General features: G+C 48.6%; 1 protein-coding gene and 1 long non-coding RNA gene across 3 annotated transcripts in view; one reads left to right on the forward strand and one right to left on the reverse strand.

Annotated features, from left to right (window-relative positions):
* The window catches only part of LOC139248294 (uncharacterized), a 214,279-nt gene that overhangs the window by 64,696 nt on the left and 133,364 nt on the right, over nucleotides 1–16,219 (forward strand). The gene's annotated exons all lie outside the window — the stretch shown is intronic.
* Nucleotides 5,307–5,771, reverse strand: LOC139248219 (histone H2A.J-like). The gene has a single exon (XM_070871967.1). It carries the CDS (start codon nucleotides 5,769–5,771, stop codon nucleotides 5,385–5,387), a length of 387 nt encoding a protein of 128 aa, XP_070728068.1. The 3' UTR covers nucleotides 5,307–5,384.

Raw genomic sequence — 16,219 nt, forward strand, 5'->3', positions numbered from 1 at the left:
GATCATTCCGTGCAGGGTGTTTCTCTCTCCATGAGCCGTCTTCACAAAGCAATCCTGCAGAAACATCGGAGGGACGAGGGAGTGGGACTGTTTGCTGGGACCGTGCAGGAGTTAATATCTGACAGAAAGAGTCCGAGATTAGTTTAAACACTCTCACTGTGAGTAATATCGAAGTGCATAATCAAGAGGTTATAGGTAGGGAGGAACTTATTACAATCACTGTCACTAATGAAGTAGTACTCGGTAAAATAATGGGACTAAAGGCGGACAAGTCCCCTGGACCTGATGGCTTACATCCTGTGGTCTTAAGAAATGTGGCTGTAGAGATAGTGGATGCATTGTTTGTAATCTACCAAAATTCCCTGGATTCTGGGGAGGTCCTAGCAGATTGGAAAATTGCAAATGTTCAAAAAAGGAGGCAAACAAAAAGCAGGAAACTATAGACCAGTTAGCCGAACATCTGATGTTGTGAAAATGCTGGAGTCCATTATTAAGGAAGCAGTAGCAGGACATTTGGAAAAGCATGATTCAATCAAACAGAGTCAGCATGGTTTTATGAAAGGGAAATCATGTTTGATAAATTTGCTGGAGGTAATTGAGGATGTAACAAGCACGGTAGATAAGAGGCAGCCTGTGGATGTGGTGTATTTGGATTTCCAGCAGGCATTTGATAAGGTGTCACATAAGTGGTTACTGCACAAGATAAAAGCTCATGGGATTGGGAGCAATATATTAGCATGGACAGAGAATTGGCTAACTAACAGAAAACAGAGAATCAGGATAAATGGGTCATTTTATGGTTGGCAAACAGTGATGAGTGGGGTGCCACAGGGATCGGTGCTGGGTCCTCAACTATTTACAATCAATATTAATGACTTGGATGAAGGGGCCGAGTTTAATTTAGCCAAGTTTGCTGATGATACAAAGATGGGTGGGAAAGCAAATTGTGATGAGGACACAGTAGATATGCAAAGGGATCTCGACAGGCTAAGTGAGTGTGCAAACATTTGGCAGATAAGAGCATAAGAAATAGGAGCAGGAGTAGGCCATATGGCCCCTCGAGCCTGCTCCACCATTTAATACAATCATGGCTGATCCGATCATAGACTCAGGTCCACTTCCAGATGGAATATAATGTGGGAAAATGAGAGGTTATCCATTTTGGCAGAAATAATAGAAAATAAAATTATAATTTAAATGGAGAAAAATTGCAACGTGCAGCAGTACAGAGAGCCCTGGGGGTCCTTGTGTGGATATCTGAACGGAATATATGGAATTAAGGACAGTAAAGTAAACGGGATATATGAAAATGTATAAGCTATGGAAGAATAGCTGGGAGAATGTCAGATTGCAAATAGTGCAACATCAGCATAGCTAACAGTCTGTCTCAAGGTTTCAAGTCACTAATCCTGCCAATAATATATAATTGTAACATGAAATACATCTGCAGAATTGCAAGGTCTCAGTAAATAGTCACACCATTAGATTGAAACATTTAGAGGCAATACTTGAGCTTTCAAGAAGAACATCTCATATAGATTGACTAATGAGTGGCTGAGTTAGACTGTCAATCCATTTGTATTTTGTTATCTGATTTCAAAACTGTATAACTGTTAACGCTTTACGATGTAACTTCACCTATCCGTAGGGAGTGTGTACGCTCTATCCAGAGAGTATATCTTCTGTCTGATAGGTCTTACTGGCCGGTAATAAAGACTGCTTTGTTCAAAGCACAAGAGGTATTCGACTCAGTAATTTTACTGAACCAGATTGAGGTAAAAGAATCCAGGAATTTACACTTGTACATGAAACACAAAAAGTTTGCATGCAGGTACAGCAAGTAATCAGGAAGTCAAATGGAAAGTTGGCCTTTATTGCAAGGGGGATAGAGTCTAAAAGCAGAGAAATCCTGCGACAACTGTACAGGGTATTGGTAAGGCCACACCTGGAGTACTGTGTACAGTTTTGGTCTCCGTATTTAAGGAAGGATATACTTACATTGGAGGCTGTTCAGAGAAGGTTCACTTGGTTGATTCCGAAGATGAGGGGGTTGACTTATGAGGATAGATTTGAGTAGGTTGGGTCTGTACACATTGGTGATCAGAAGAATGAGAGGTGATCTTATTGAAACTTATAAGATAATGAGGGGGCTTGACAAAGTGGATGCAGAGAGGATATTTCCACATGGGGCAACTAAAACTAGGTTACATAGTCTTAGAATAAGGGGCCGCCCATTTAAAATTAGGATGAGGAGGAATTTCTTCTCTCAGAGGGTTGGAAATCTATGGAATTATCTGCCCCAGACAACTGTGAAGGCTGTGCCATTGAATATATTTAAGGTGGCGATAGACAGATTTTTGAGCGATAAGGGAGTAAATAGTTATGGGGAGGGGGCAGGGAAGTGGAGCTGAGTCCATGATCAGATCAGCCATGATCTTATTGAATGGCAGAGCAGGCTCGAGGAGCCAAATGGCCTACTCCTGTTCCGATTTGTTATGTTCTTATGGCCCTGAGCTGCAAGATTGCAGATAGTTCAACAGGCAAGCGAGTGATAAATGTGTGACATTGTTTCTCTCACTCTCTGACACTGTCCCGCAGTGTGGGATTAATAACGCATCCGTCTCTGGTACAATATCAGTGAGAGAGGAGACTGCATCTTCTGTCTCTTTAAAGGGATCTTTCAGAATAAAACGGGACTTCACCGGTCAGTCTGGAACTGATACTTTGCATGTGCCGGTCTTCGGGACAGAAAGAGGCCAGTCTGCGAATGTGGAGGGCCCGAGTTGAATTGGAATCGGAGAGTTAGTGAGGAGAGAGAAACACAGAGAGGCTGGAGGGGCCGGGAGCTGACAGCAGGATGTCTCCACCCCGTCCGCTCGCTGCCTTTAAGTTGCTCTGTGTCGCCGCCTCTCGTTTCATTTCTGACCCAACTCTGACTGTCAGAGAGATTTTCCAGAGTCGCCGACATGACTGATACTGCAGCCGCCGAAACGGCTCCTCCTGCCGTCGTCGCTCAAACCAAGGCTCCCAGCAAGAAGAAGAAGGCGGCTCCCCGCTCCGGGCCAGCTGGTCCCAAGTTGGGTGACCAGATCCTCAAGGTTGTGGCCGATGGCAAGGATCGCAGGGGAATGTCCCTGGCCGCGATAAAGAAGGCTCTGGCGGCCAAAGGCGTCGATGTGGAGAAGCGCGGCTTCCAGATCAGGTCCAGTATCAAGAAGAATGTGATGAATGGGTCCCTGAAGCAGATCAAGGGCACGGGCGCCTCGGGCTCATTCAAAATCGCTAATACAGATCCCCAGGGGAAAGTGGGAAAGAAGGTGAAGAAGCCAGCAGCCAAGAAATCTCCAGCACAGAAGCCAGCAGCCACGAAATCTCCAGCAAAGGAAGCAGCAGCCAAGAAAACAAGCACCAAGAAGGCGCCAACAGCAAAAAAAAGACAGTGAAAGGGCCGGCTGGGAAGAAGGCGGCGGCGAAAAACCTCAAGTGCCCCAAGAAAGTGAAGGCGGCCAAAAAGGTGGAGAACCCGAGGGTCAAGGCCACGCCCACATCAGCAAAGGTGTGGAAAGCAGCGCCCAAAAAGTAAATAAAAAGGCAACTTCTAAACATTTTAACCCAAAAAGCTCTTCTCAGAGCCATCCAGGACTCTCACAAAAGGGCGGATCCCGGAATCAAATAATCCCTGTCCCGGGCTCAGATTCCAGATAGAAATCATTGAAAATGACCCCGGGATCCCGAGTGACTCGTTGGCATTGGCTGCACCCTGCCCTCCCCCCGTGTCCGCACCCGCCCCTCCCCCAGTGCCTTCAATAAAACACAGAGAATGGGATGTCCGGCCCGGGCCTCAGTGTAACTGCGGTTTGAGTCCGGCTCCAGTCTCAGTTCCTGGTCATTGTCATTTCACAGATTCAGGGGGAAGAGTCTCTGTGAGACGGTGGGACTGGCGGCGATACCCCGCCTCACAACTCAACCCCCAAACTCCAGATTCTCCAAATCAGCTGGAATAAGGTGTTTGTAAAGTGCTGAACCAGTCTGTGAGAGGAGATGGAATAAGGTCTGAGATTGACAGGGAACGGACTATATAGGCGGGAATATTCCTGATTGTTAATTGTACCGGGCCCTTATTTAAAAGCTTCTGGTCCCTGGAAGCCTTGAATATGAATTCCGAGTCTGTAAGGGTTTGTGCGGAGCGCTGTGTATCGGTTGTATTGTGGAGAAAACATTTTGAAATTGGCGGTTGCAGAAAGCTGGAGGTGGAGCTGGAAGATCAGAGGCCGCGCTCTGCTCTGTCTCTCAATCTTGATTCTGTCTCCTCCCCTGCCGCGCTCTCTGTTTAATCTCTCACTCTGTCTCCTGCCCTTCCCGCCTCTCTCACTCTGCGCTTTCTCAGTCAGGTCGGGGCTGGCTCTAAAAAAAGGAGCCAAGAGCAGTTGGTTCCTCATTCAGCGACAGTTTGAGTGAAGAATCATCATGTTTGGACGAGGTAAAGGAGGCAAAGGACTGGGCAAAGGCGAAGCAAAGTGCTCCGTGATAACATCCAGTGCATCGCCAAACCCGCCATTTGCCGCCTGGCTCGCCGTGGCGGTGTCAAGCGGATCTCGGGCCTGATCTACGAGGAGACCCGCGGGGTGCTGAAGGTTTTCCTGGAGAATGTCATCAGGGACGCTGTCACCTGCACCGAGCACGCCAAGCGCAAGACGGTCACTGCCATGGATGTGGTGTACGCTCTCAAACGCCAGGGCCGCACTCTCTATGGATTCGGCGGCTGAACAACTCCACCCTTTCCACCCAGCACAACACAAAGGCTCTTTTAAGAGCGACCCACCGCCTCACAGAGAGAGCAGTGACCTGGGAATGGCAGTGTGGACAGTTTGTTAGGAAATTATTTCAGCTATTTAATTAATGGAAAGAAACACTTGGATTTATATAGCGCCTTACACGGCCATCGGACTTCTCAAAGGCAATTAAGTACTTTTCCAGTGTAGTGGTTGTAGGAATATGGGAATTATTAAATATTCACTATTTTAATGTGATCAGGAACTCCTGGTGTACCGGTCACAATGAGCGGGCGGGGGGATACACAGTCTCCGTCTGTTTTGTATTTCTCGGAAGCCAGTCGCCCTCTATATTAAATCACTGATCCGAATATCGGCTAATAGCAAACATGCGGCACTGTTTGAAAATCCACACTTCTAAATGGTTATGCTTATAACTAAGAACGTCTGAGGCTCATTTCTGATAAGAAAACTTCCAGCTTAATTATAGTGAAGTATGTTAAATTAAATCTGGGACAGTTGTTATCCACAGAACAGAAAGCAGCCCTTTCACAGATACTGTGGGTGGCTCTGAAAAGAGCCTTTGGGTTATTAGATTAAATCCTGTCCGCTTTACTTGCTCTTGGCCGCACTGGCGGTTTTCTTGGGCAGCAGCACAGCCTGGATATTAGGCAGCACCCCGCCCTGAGCGATGGTCACCTTTCCCAGCAGCTTGTTGAGCTCCTCGTCGTTGCGGATGGCCAGCTGCAGGTGTCTGGGGATGATGCGGGTCTTCTTGTTGTCGCGGGCCGCGTTGCCGGCCAGCTCCAGGATTTCAGCGGTCAGATACTCGAGCACAGCAGCCATGTAGACCGGGGCTCCGGCACCCACACGCTCAGCGTAGTTTCCCTTTCGCAGATGCCTGTGAACACGGCCCACAGGGAACTGCAGTCCGGCCCGCGAGGAGCGAGACTTCGCCTTGGCCCGAACTTTACCGCCAGTTTTTCCTCTCCCAGACATTTCCACAATCCACACGTTCAGAGAAAGAATGAGAAACTCCTCCCACATCTGCCTTTCTTATACCTTCTGGAGGAATGCAGGGAGCGAATTTGTGATTGGTCGCTCGGTGGTGAATTTCATTGGTCTTTTCAGGTGACCAATCACAGTCTGTTTAGCCCACCAATGGAAGTAGGGCGGAAATTACTGTCTCCAACAGTCAGAATAACGATTTTTAATTCAAAAACCCCGCCAAGATATTTAAAAATAGCGGATTATGTTAATATAAATTCACCATTAGTCAAAGATTTCCCAACACATTGTAATTAATTTTGTCTTTTACATATTCCCCTTGCAAGTTCCAGGCTGTTACAATCAGGATTAAATTCGGGTACTATTTCAAACTGTCTAATGGGCGGGAATCAATCCCCACCGATTCTGTAACGGGACACATTCCAACTTAATCTTTGTAAAAGTTGGGTTTCACAGATTATCGATCGATCCCCTGCAAAGGCGGGAGTGAGCCCAGAACTGGGAGTTCTTCTGTGAAAAGAGAAGAGGGACAGAGTGTTCAAACTGCCCCGGTTCTGATCTCTGTAAGAACTCCCATTCTGGGTTGTTACACTGCGGGGAGTGTCGGCTGAATAAACGGACTGACCCGCAACAGGAATTGAAAAATAAACTTAAAAAGGGCTTGCGAGAGAGAATGTGTGACTGAAATCTGAGTCTCAGCCCCAAAACAAGCTCTTAATTCGGCAGGTGGTGTAAATGAACGGGTCTGAGAGCAAAGGGCGAACAGGGACTGTGTTTATAGTTGGCGGAAAATTCCAGCTAAGGTGGAACCGGACAGTGAAACTGATATCTGAGAATTCAAAATTAAATCTACAGCTGGAAGTGTAAAAGTTCTCAAATATACTTGTTCAGGAAATAATTACAGTAAACAGAGTGTAAAGGGAGATGCGTTTGTGCAGCTCTTTCAGAGAGGTTGTGGGTGGCTCTTAAAAGAGCCGTTGTGTTTGGGGTTTGATCTGTCAGGACAGCGGGCAGTCTCACTTGGAGCTGGTGTACTTAGTCACCGCCTTTGTCCCTTCCGACACGGCGTGCTTGGCCAGCTCCCCGGGCAGCAGCAGGCGCACGGCGGTCTGGATCTCCCGGGAACTGATGGTGCGGCGCTTATTGTAATGGGCCAGGCGGGAAGCCTCACCCGCGATGCGCTCGAAAATATCGCTCACAAACGAGTTCATGATGCCCATGGCCTTGGAGGAGATGCCGGTGTCGGGGTGAACCTGCTTCATCACTTTGTAGATGTAGATGGCGTAACTCTCCTTCCTCGACTTTCTGCGCCTCTTGCCGCTCTTCGCTGGGGTTTTCTTGATTACTTTCTTGGCGCCTTTCTTGGCGGGACCTGTTTTCTTTTCGTCAGCCATCGTCTCGTTCAGTCAGGCGCAGATTTGGGGAAACTCTGCTCCGAGCCCGAATTATATCGGCAGCCCCACACTCCGCCCACAGCCCTATGCTAATGAGGGATGGGCGAAGGCAATGGTTGTGATTGGCTTGTCAATATCCATTGTTCTGTATCTCTCTGATTGGATGTTTAAAGAGACCAATCAGATTTGTTGGTCGTCACAATCTCAAATTCTTGAATGAGGTCATCTGTTACAAACCCTCCTGATTTGTATCTGTTCTTTGTGTGTTTCTGTTCAGTTATCAGGCAAAAATCTTATGAGGAAGGTTCATAAATCTTTTAGTATATATTCAATAATCTGAACAGCAAACTCGCTGCTCTGTTTATCGATCTGGATTTTTACATGTTCAACGGACATTGACCGGTTTATAACCGAGATTGACTGAGGGTGACTTCTGGTCAGGAATCTCCCAGTTTATCAACCGTAGGGATTTAATATCAAGTAGAGAAATAGTGACCTGGATTTATATTGCGCCTTTCATGACCATCAGACTTCCGAACGTGCTTCGCAGCCAATGAAGTGCTTTTTGAAGTGTAGACACTGTAGTAATGTAGGAACGGCGGCAGACATTTCGCGCACAGCAAGCTCCCACAAACAGCAATGTGATAATGATCAGATAATCCATTGTGTTGTGTTGATCGAGGGATAAGTATTGGCCGGGACACCTGCTCTTCTTCAAAATAGTGGCCGTGGGATCTATTACATCCACCTGAGAGAGCGACGGACCTCGGTTTAACGTCTCTTCCAATAGATGGCGCCTCCGACAGTGCAGCACTCCCTCATCACTGCACTAATATGTCAGCCTAGATTTTTGTGCTCAAGTCCCTGGAGTGGGATTTGAACCCACAACCTTCTGACTCAGAAGCGAGGGTGCTACCAACTGAAGCACAGCTGATAAGATTGTGATGAATAGATCAGTTTCTTCAGACAGTAACCAGCCCTTTCACAGACAGAGTGCGTGGCTCTGAAAAGAACCAACGTGGTATTAGTTTAAATCTTGTCCACTTTACTTGCTCTTGCTGGGCCCAGCATTGGATTTCTTTGTCAGGGTAACCGCGTGGATTTTTGGCTGTTCAACCATGATCCTATTGAATTGTGGAGCAGGTTCGAGGGGCCTTATGGCCTTCTCCCATTTCTAACAGCTGAATTTGATTACACCATTGTGTTAAGTGATTAAATATTTATTTAGACTTGCAAGTCAAGGAATTTCTCAAACGTAAGGGATATTTACTTGACACAGCTCGACAAAGGCGCACCTAAGTTTGATAAACATATTTGAAAATATGATTTACGTGAGTGTTGTTTTTTCTTCAGTTTCTGCTCGGCGAATTTGGGTTTCATTATACACCTGTCAGCTTCGAGTATGTGAGTGTGATTTTCACATTGTCTCGCTGTCTCTGGGATGTGTGTGTGGGTTTTATTCTGTACCTGGTCAGTTTCTGTTATGCAAATGCATGTTTTACTCTCTACTTGTCAGTTTCTGTTATGTGAGTGTGTTTTACTCTGTCCCTGACAGTCACTGATATGTGAGTGTGGGTTTTATTGTGTATTGTTCAGACTTTGAGATGTGAGTGTGAATTTTACTTTATATGAATGAAAAAACTGACTTTATTTAAAAGAGAAAGACTAGTAAATGTTATTGAGTGGAATCTGAGTGTCCTTGTACATGAATCACAGAAAGTTAACATGCAGTTACAGTAAACAATTAGGAAGATAAATGGTATGTTAGCCCTTAATGCAAATGGGTTGGAGTATAAGAGTAAGGCAGCGTTGGTACAATAATATCGAACTGAGATTGGGAGAAATTTGTTCACTCAGAGGGTTGTGAATCACTGGAGTTGGGATTTTAACCTGCATCTGTCAGTTTCCTGAATGTGAATCGTGGTGTTTACTGGGTTTTTTTGTCAGTAATTTTGGAGATTTACTTGGAGCGAATGTGCTTGGCCAGCTCTCCGGGTAGTACCAGACTCATGGCCTTCGAGATGTGTGGACACAATCTGTACACTCCTAACTATTAGAGGTTGCTGCCATCTCCTGGCTGAAAGCGAGTGCTGCAACAAGTGACAATCATTCAGCAGAACCCATTTTAAATTCCACAGATCGCTCAGAACCATGTTTATGTTCAGCTTAAACTATTGCAAAGTGTTTTATTGGTCCGGCTGAAAACTCCAAACAACCATTAAAAGCAGGTGGAGGCGCTCACCCGATTGTAGTGTGAACAGTGGGTTAATCACTGAGTGTGGGATAGACATTACTGGGCAATTCATTTCAACCAAACGTGTCTTTGCAGAGACGTCTACAGTGCTGGGGTTAATCATTGAGTGTGGGACAGACACTGCCTCTGTCACTCAGCTACTGTGTGCTAATGTGGGATTCACTGGTCAGTGTAGGATAGATACTGTATCTGTCACTGTCTGATACAGTGTGTCAGTGTGGGATTGACTGGGAGTATAGTAAAGACACTGTATCTGTCACTGTCTGGTACAGTGTGTCAGTGTGGGATTGACTGGGAGTATAGTAAAGACACTATCTATCACTCTCTGGTACAGTGTGTCAGTGTGGGATTGACTGGGAGTATAGTAAAGACACTGTATCTGTCACTGTCTGGTACAGTGTGTCAGTGTGGGATTGACTGGGAGTATAGTGAAGACACTGTATCTGTCACTGTCTGGTAGTGTGTCAGTGTGGGATTGACCGGCACGTGTAAAAACAGAAAGCGATGCTTTCCCGGTTGATGCGTGTGATGGTGGTAGAGTGGTGAGCACAGCTGCCTTCCAAGCTAGTCGATCTGGGTTCAATTCATGGCCATAGGATCCAGTCAAAATTTAATCCACTTTCTGTTTGGGATATATAAGTGAGTGTTTTAATCAGTACCTGTGAATTTCTCGTTTGTGAATGTGGATTTTAATCTTTACACACATTCTCTAATTATTGTGGGGGGTTTCTATGTACTGTATTGGAACCGGGTTTGTGGTTATGGACTTTATTCTGTATCAGCCCACCTCTGGTATGTGATTATGACTTTTACTCTGTATCTGTCAGTGTTTGATATGACAGTGTGTTTTATTCCGTCCTGCTATTTTTTATGTTCTTATTTTTATTATGATATACAAGTATAAAAGCAAAATACTGTGGATGCTGGAATTGGAAATAAAAACAGAAAATGCTGGAAATTTCAGCGGGTCAGGCAGCATCTGTGGAGAGAGAGAGAGAGAGTTAACGTTTCAGTTCGATGACAAAGGCTCATACACCTGAAACATTAACTCTGTTCCTCTCGCCACTTTTATTGATATGGAATAGAGGGGAGTACTCTATATCTGTCATTTTCAGCTTTGCGATGGTAGGTTTTAGTCTGTTTCTCTCAGTCCCTGGTACGTGAGCGTCGCTCTGTATCTATTGGTCCCTGGTATGTGCGTGTGGACTTTACTCTGTATCTTGCAGTTTCTGTTATGGGAATCTGGATTTTATTCTGTACTTGTCATCTTCTGATTTATTAGTGTGGGTCTTATCCTATAACTGTTAGTTTCTACCTAATTCAGAGATGGTTTTCCTTTGAATCTGTCAGTCTCTAGTATGGGAGTATGTATCTATGTGTGCTGTCCGTGTCTAGTATGGGAGTATGTTACTATCTCTGTGCCTGTCAGTGTCTGGTATGGGAGTACATATCTATCTCTGTACCTGTCGATCGCTGGTGTGGGACTATGTATCTTTCTGTCCCTGTCAGTGTCTGCTATGGGAGTATGTATCGATCCGTGCAGTCCGTGTCTGTTATGGGAGTCATCATCGTCATAGGCAGTCCCTCGAGTCGAGGATGACTTGCTTCCATGCCAAAAAGTTCACAGGTGTTTCAATGAAGGACCTAATATTCCAGGTCCCGAACTACATGTTAAAGGGTGAAAGGTATCTGTGCGTCGATTTTTTTTTAAACATGTGGTGGCAGTTGCACACCAGCCACCACACGGACTTGACAGAGCTAGGTCTTGGTCCAGTGGCAAGGGTTATCCAAGACGACTGGAGACCAGCTCTGCGGCACTGATCTGGTGCGCACACATATCGCAGTGTGGGCTGGTCCATGCTGCCCCTGGGCTCTCGCCACTCCTGGGCCCCGAACTCAAGCCTCTCCTTGGCCCTGATCTACCCATCTGGTACTCCCATCTGTATGTATCTGTGTACCTCAGTCTCTGGTATGGGAGTATGTATCTATCTCTGTCTCTGCTACTCTCTGGTATGGAGTATGTATCTATCACTTTGCCTGTCAGTCTCTGGTGTGGGAGTATGTATCTTTCTGTGCCTGTCATTCACTGGTCTGGGAGTATGTATCTATTGCTGTCCCTGTCAGTCTCTGGTGTAGAAGTATGTATCTATCTGTGCCTGTCAGTCTCTGGTATGGGAGTAAGTATCTATCTCTGTTCTGTCACCCTCTGGTATAGGACTATGTATCTCTGTCTCTGCCACTCTCTGGTATGGAGTATGTATCCAACTCTGTGCCTATCAGTGCTTGGAATGGAAGTATATATCTATCTCTGTGCCTGTCAGTCTCTGGTATGGAACTATGTATCTATCTCTGTGCCTGTCAGTCTCGTGAGGGAGAATGTATCTATCTCTGTGCCTGTCAGTCTCAGGTATGGGAGTATGTATCTATCTGTGCCAGTCAATCTCTGGTATGGGAGCACCTATTTATGTCTGTACCTGTCAGATGCTGGTATGGGCGTATGTATCCACCTCTGCCCGTCAGTCTCTGGTATGGGAGAACGTATCAGTCTGTGCCTGTCGGTGTCGGGTATTTGAGTATGTATCTATCTCTGTGCCTGTCAGTCTCTGGTATGGGAGTATGTATCTATCTCTGTGCCCGTCAGTGTCCGGTATACAATTATGTAACTATCTCTGTGCTGTCAATCTCTGGTGTGGGAGTATGTATATATGTGTGTGCCTGTCACTGTCTGGTATGGGAGTATCTCTGGGCCGGGTGTGGGAGTATGTATCTATCTCTGTGCTGTCAGTGTCTATTATGGGAGTAAGTATCTGTGTGCCCATCAGTCTCTGTTATGAGAGTATTTATCTATTTCTGGCCCAGTCAATCGCTGGTATGGGTGTATGTATCTATCTGTGTGCCTGTCAGTGTCCGGTATAGAAGTATGTATCTATCTCTGTCCCAGTCAATCTCTGGTATGGCTGTATATATATATATATATATATATGTGTGTGTGCCTGTCACTGTCTGGTATGGAAGTATGTATCTAACTCTGTGCAAGTCAGACTCTGGTATGGGAGTATGTATCTATCTCTGTGCTGTCAGTTTCTGTTTTTTCTGGAATTTTCTAATTTACTGGAATTCTTTGAGGATATAACGAGCATGGTGGATAGAGGTGTACCGATGGATGTGGTGTATTTAGATTTCCAAAAGGCATTTGATAAGGTGCCACACAAAAGGTTACTGCAGAAGATAGAGGTACGCGGAGTCAGAGGAAATGTATTAGCATGGATAGAGAATTGGCTGGCGAACAGAAAGCAGAGAGTCGGGATAAATGGGTCCTTTTCGGGTTGGAAATCGGTGGTTAGTGGTGTGCCACAGGGATCAGTGCTGGGACCACAACTGTTTACAATATACATAGATGACCTGGAAGAGGTGACAGAGTGTTGTGTTACAAAATTTGCAGATGACACAAAGATTAGTGGGAAAGCGGGTTGTGGAGAGGACACAGATTGGCTGCAAAGAGATTTAGATAGGTTAAGCGAATGGGCTCAGGTTTGGCAGATGGAATACAATGTCGGAAAGTGTGAGGTCATCCACCTTGGGGAAAAAAAACAGTAAAAGGGAATATTATTTGAATGGGGAGAAATTACAACATGCTGAGATGCAGAGGGACCTCGGGTTCCTTGTGCATGAAACTCTTTTGGAGCAAACAAAAACATTAAACCGTGGCCCCCTGATCTGGGAAATGCACCAAACATTTACAACGCCCATTTTTCGTTTTTTTTTTGGCACTTAAATAATATTATTTTTCCTAAGTGCCCCCTATAAAAGGGGAGGGGGACACTAAAAAACACCGGCAATTAAAACAAATTAAACTTTAAAACATAAAATCAAATTAAAATTTGGTTGCCGGGCGTGACGATGCACTCCAGTCCCTCTGGTGCCCACCTCTCGCGGAAGGCCGCGAGCGTACCGGTGGACACCGCGTGCTCCATCTCCAAGGACACCCTGGCGCGGATGAACGCGCGGAAGGGAGGCAGGCAGTCAGGTTGAACGACCCCTCGACCGCCCGCTGCCTGGACCGGCTGATGGCACCCTTGGCCGTGCCCAGGAGCCGTCCTACGAGGAGGCCCTCGGACCTACCCGCTCCCCTCCGCACAGGGTGTCCAAAGATCAGGAGTGTGGGACTGAATTGCAGCCAGAATTTCAGGAGCAGCCCCTTTAAATAATAAAACAGGGGCTGCAACCTCGTGCATTCCATAAAAACATGGAACATGGACTCTTCCAGACCGCAGAAATTGCATGCGGCCTGGGAGCCCGTGAACCGGCTAAAAAATTTATTGCACGGGACTGCTCCGTGCACCACCCTCCAGGCCAAGTCCCCGATAAATACTGGGAGGACTCCCATGTACAGTGCCCTCCATCGGGGACCCCCGCCTCCTCCGGACGGCAAGATGGTATGCCATGGCGTGTCCGGACGGCAGGCGAGGATGGCAAAGTTGAGAGTGTGCAGGAGCAGCCTGTACAGGAAACCCCTCCGCGCGGAACTGAAAGGCACGGAGGGGATTTCCCCGAGGCGGCTCAAGTTGTGAGGCGCTGGCCCCCAAGGGAGGTTCCGGGGTTTGGCGCCGATGAGGAATTCCGTCCGGACGTGGGTCAGTTCGGACGGGATCTCCCCACGTGCTTGAGCCTCCTCGATGCACCTAATGGAGTCGGGGCCCAGAGCTCTTTTTAGCGACTCGATGGCATCGGCCGCGTGACGGACGTTGGCAGAATTTAGGCACCGCGCCAGCGTGTCTGGCGCCATCCAGCCCGCTCCTCCGCCATCGAGCAGGTCCCTGACCCTGGTCACCTCACCAGCCACAGCCCTCTCGTCCGACCGCCACCTAAAACCTCGGTCGTGGAGGTACGGATTCCCGAGCAGCGGCTCCTGCAGGACGGCCGCCACTCCAGCCGGTGGAGAGCTGCGCTTGGTGGAGACTTTGTTCCAAACCCTGATGAGTTCCTTGTAAAAGACAGGCAGCTCCCGGAGGGCGGTCCTGACGCCCCCCACACTCACAAACAGGAGCTGCGTGTCGTAGTTGAGGCCGTGCTGCTGGCGGAAGAAATACGTCGCCAGAGCACGCTACCTAGGAGGGGGCTCGACGTAAAGGTATCTCTGCAGGGTCTGAAGACGGAAAGTCGCGAGTTGGGCGCTGACGCACACCAACGACTGACCGCCCTCCCCAAGCGGGAGCCTCAAGACCGCGGCAGAGACCCAGTGCTTCCTGTTGTTCTAGAAGAAGTCCACCAGCTTCTTCTGTATCTTGGCGACGGCAACATGGGGCATCCCTGGCGCACCCCTCTCCCAAAGCGAAGGGGCGCCGTCAAGGACCCGTTAACCTTAATCAGACACTCCACGGCGGCGTACAATAGTCGGATCCGGGCGACGAAATGCGTCCCGAACCCGAAAGCGTGCAGAATTCCGAGCAGATAGTCGTGATCCACCCTGTCGAACGCCTTCTCTTGGTCGAGGGATAGGAAGGCGACCGACAGAGCAGCCTCCTGGGAATAATGGATGAGGTCCCGGACCAGATGGATGTTATCGTGGATTGTCCGGCCCGGGACCGTGTAGGACTGGTCGGGGTGGATCATGTGGTCCAGCACGGCACCAAGGCGAGCAGACATCGCCCTGGCGAAGATTTTGTAGTCCGTGCTGAGGAGGGAGCCCGGGCGCCAGTTCTTAAGGAGGCGGAGATCGCCCTTCTTAGGCAGCAGGACGATGACTGCCCTGCGCCAAGAGAGGGGCATCTCCCCGGTCGCCAGACTTTCCCCCAGGATTCGCGCGTAGTCGCCCCCCAGGATGCCCTGTGGATCTCCACGGTCAGCCCGTCCAGCCCCGGGGCTTTTCCCCTCGAGAGCCGGTCGAGGTCGCCGGTCTGCTCCGCCAGACTTAGTGGAGCTTCCAGATTTTCGGCGCCCTCCAGGCTGACCTTCGGCAGGTCCTCCCACAAAACTCTACGCGCTTCCTCGCTGGACAGCTCCGGAGAGAACAGGGCCCCGTAATATTCACGGGCCCTTTTGTTGACGCCCTCCGGATCCGAGACGAGAGAGCCGTCGTCGGCCAGCAGCGTCAAGAGCTGCTTACGGACACTCTTTCTTTTTTCCAGCGAGTAGAAGAAGGGGGAGCCGCGGTCCAGATCCCGCAGGAACCGGATCCGCGACCTCACGAACGCGCCTCGGGACCCGACGAGCTGCAGGTCCTCCAGCGCGGCCTTCTTCACTTCGTACACCGTCCGCAGGGCCAGGTCCCCGACGACTTGACCGAGACGGGACTCCAGGTCGAGCACCTCTTTTTCTAGACGCCCGACCCTGGCCGCCCGCCTCTTGGTCGACCCCCTCGTGTACTCTTGACAGAAAACGCGGACGTGAGCCTTGCCCACGTCCCACCATAGCCTCAAGGAGGGGAAGCCCCCCTGCTTCCTTCTCCAGTCGGCCCAGAATCGACGGAACGAATCCTGGAACCGCACGTCCTCCAGCAGCCGGTTGTTAAAATGCCAGTACGCGGACCCCATCCTCGCACGGAGCGAACGAGCTCCGCCCACACCAGGTGGTGGTCCAAACACGGCACCGGCCACAAGGAGGCCGTCGGGACGCAGGAAACGTATGCCCGAGACACGTAAAGGCGGTCGACTCTGGACCATCCTACTCCAGGCCTCACTCAAGTAAAGGCGCTGGAGTCGGGATGGAGATTTCGCCAGACGTCCACCAAGTCGAAGGACCCGACCAGGTCCCTCAACTTCTCCATCGCCGTCATGCTCTGCGGGGCACCG

The sequence above is a fragment of the Pristiophorus japonicus genome, unplaced genomic scaffold, assembly GCF_044704955.1.
Source record: "Pristiophorus japonicus isolate sPriJap1 unplaced genomic scaffold, sPriJap1.hap1 HAP1_SCAFFOLD_29, whole genome shotgun sequence".
Lineage (NCBI taxonomy): Eukaryota > Metazoa > Chordata > Chondrichthyes > Pristiophoridae > Pristiophorus > Pristiophorus japonicus.

Bases quoted from the DNA above. Each gene is read 5' to 3' on its own strand.
- LOC139248219 (XM_070871967.1), bottom strand. From the start codon at position 5,771: ATGTCTGGGAGAGGAAAAACTGGCGGTAAAGTTCGGGCCAAGGCGAAG.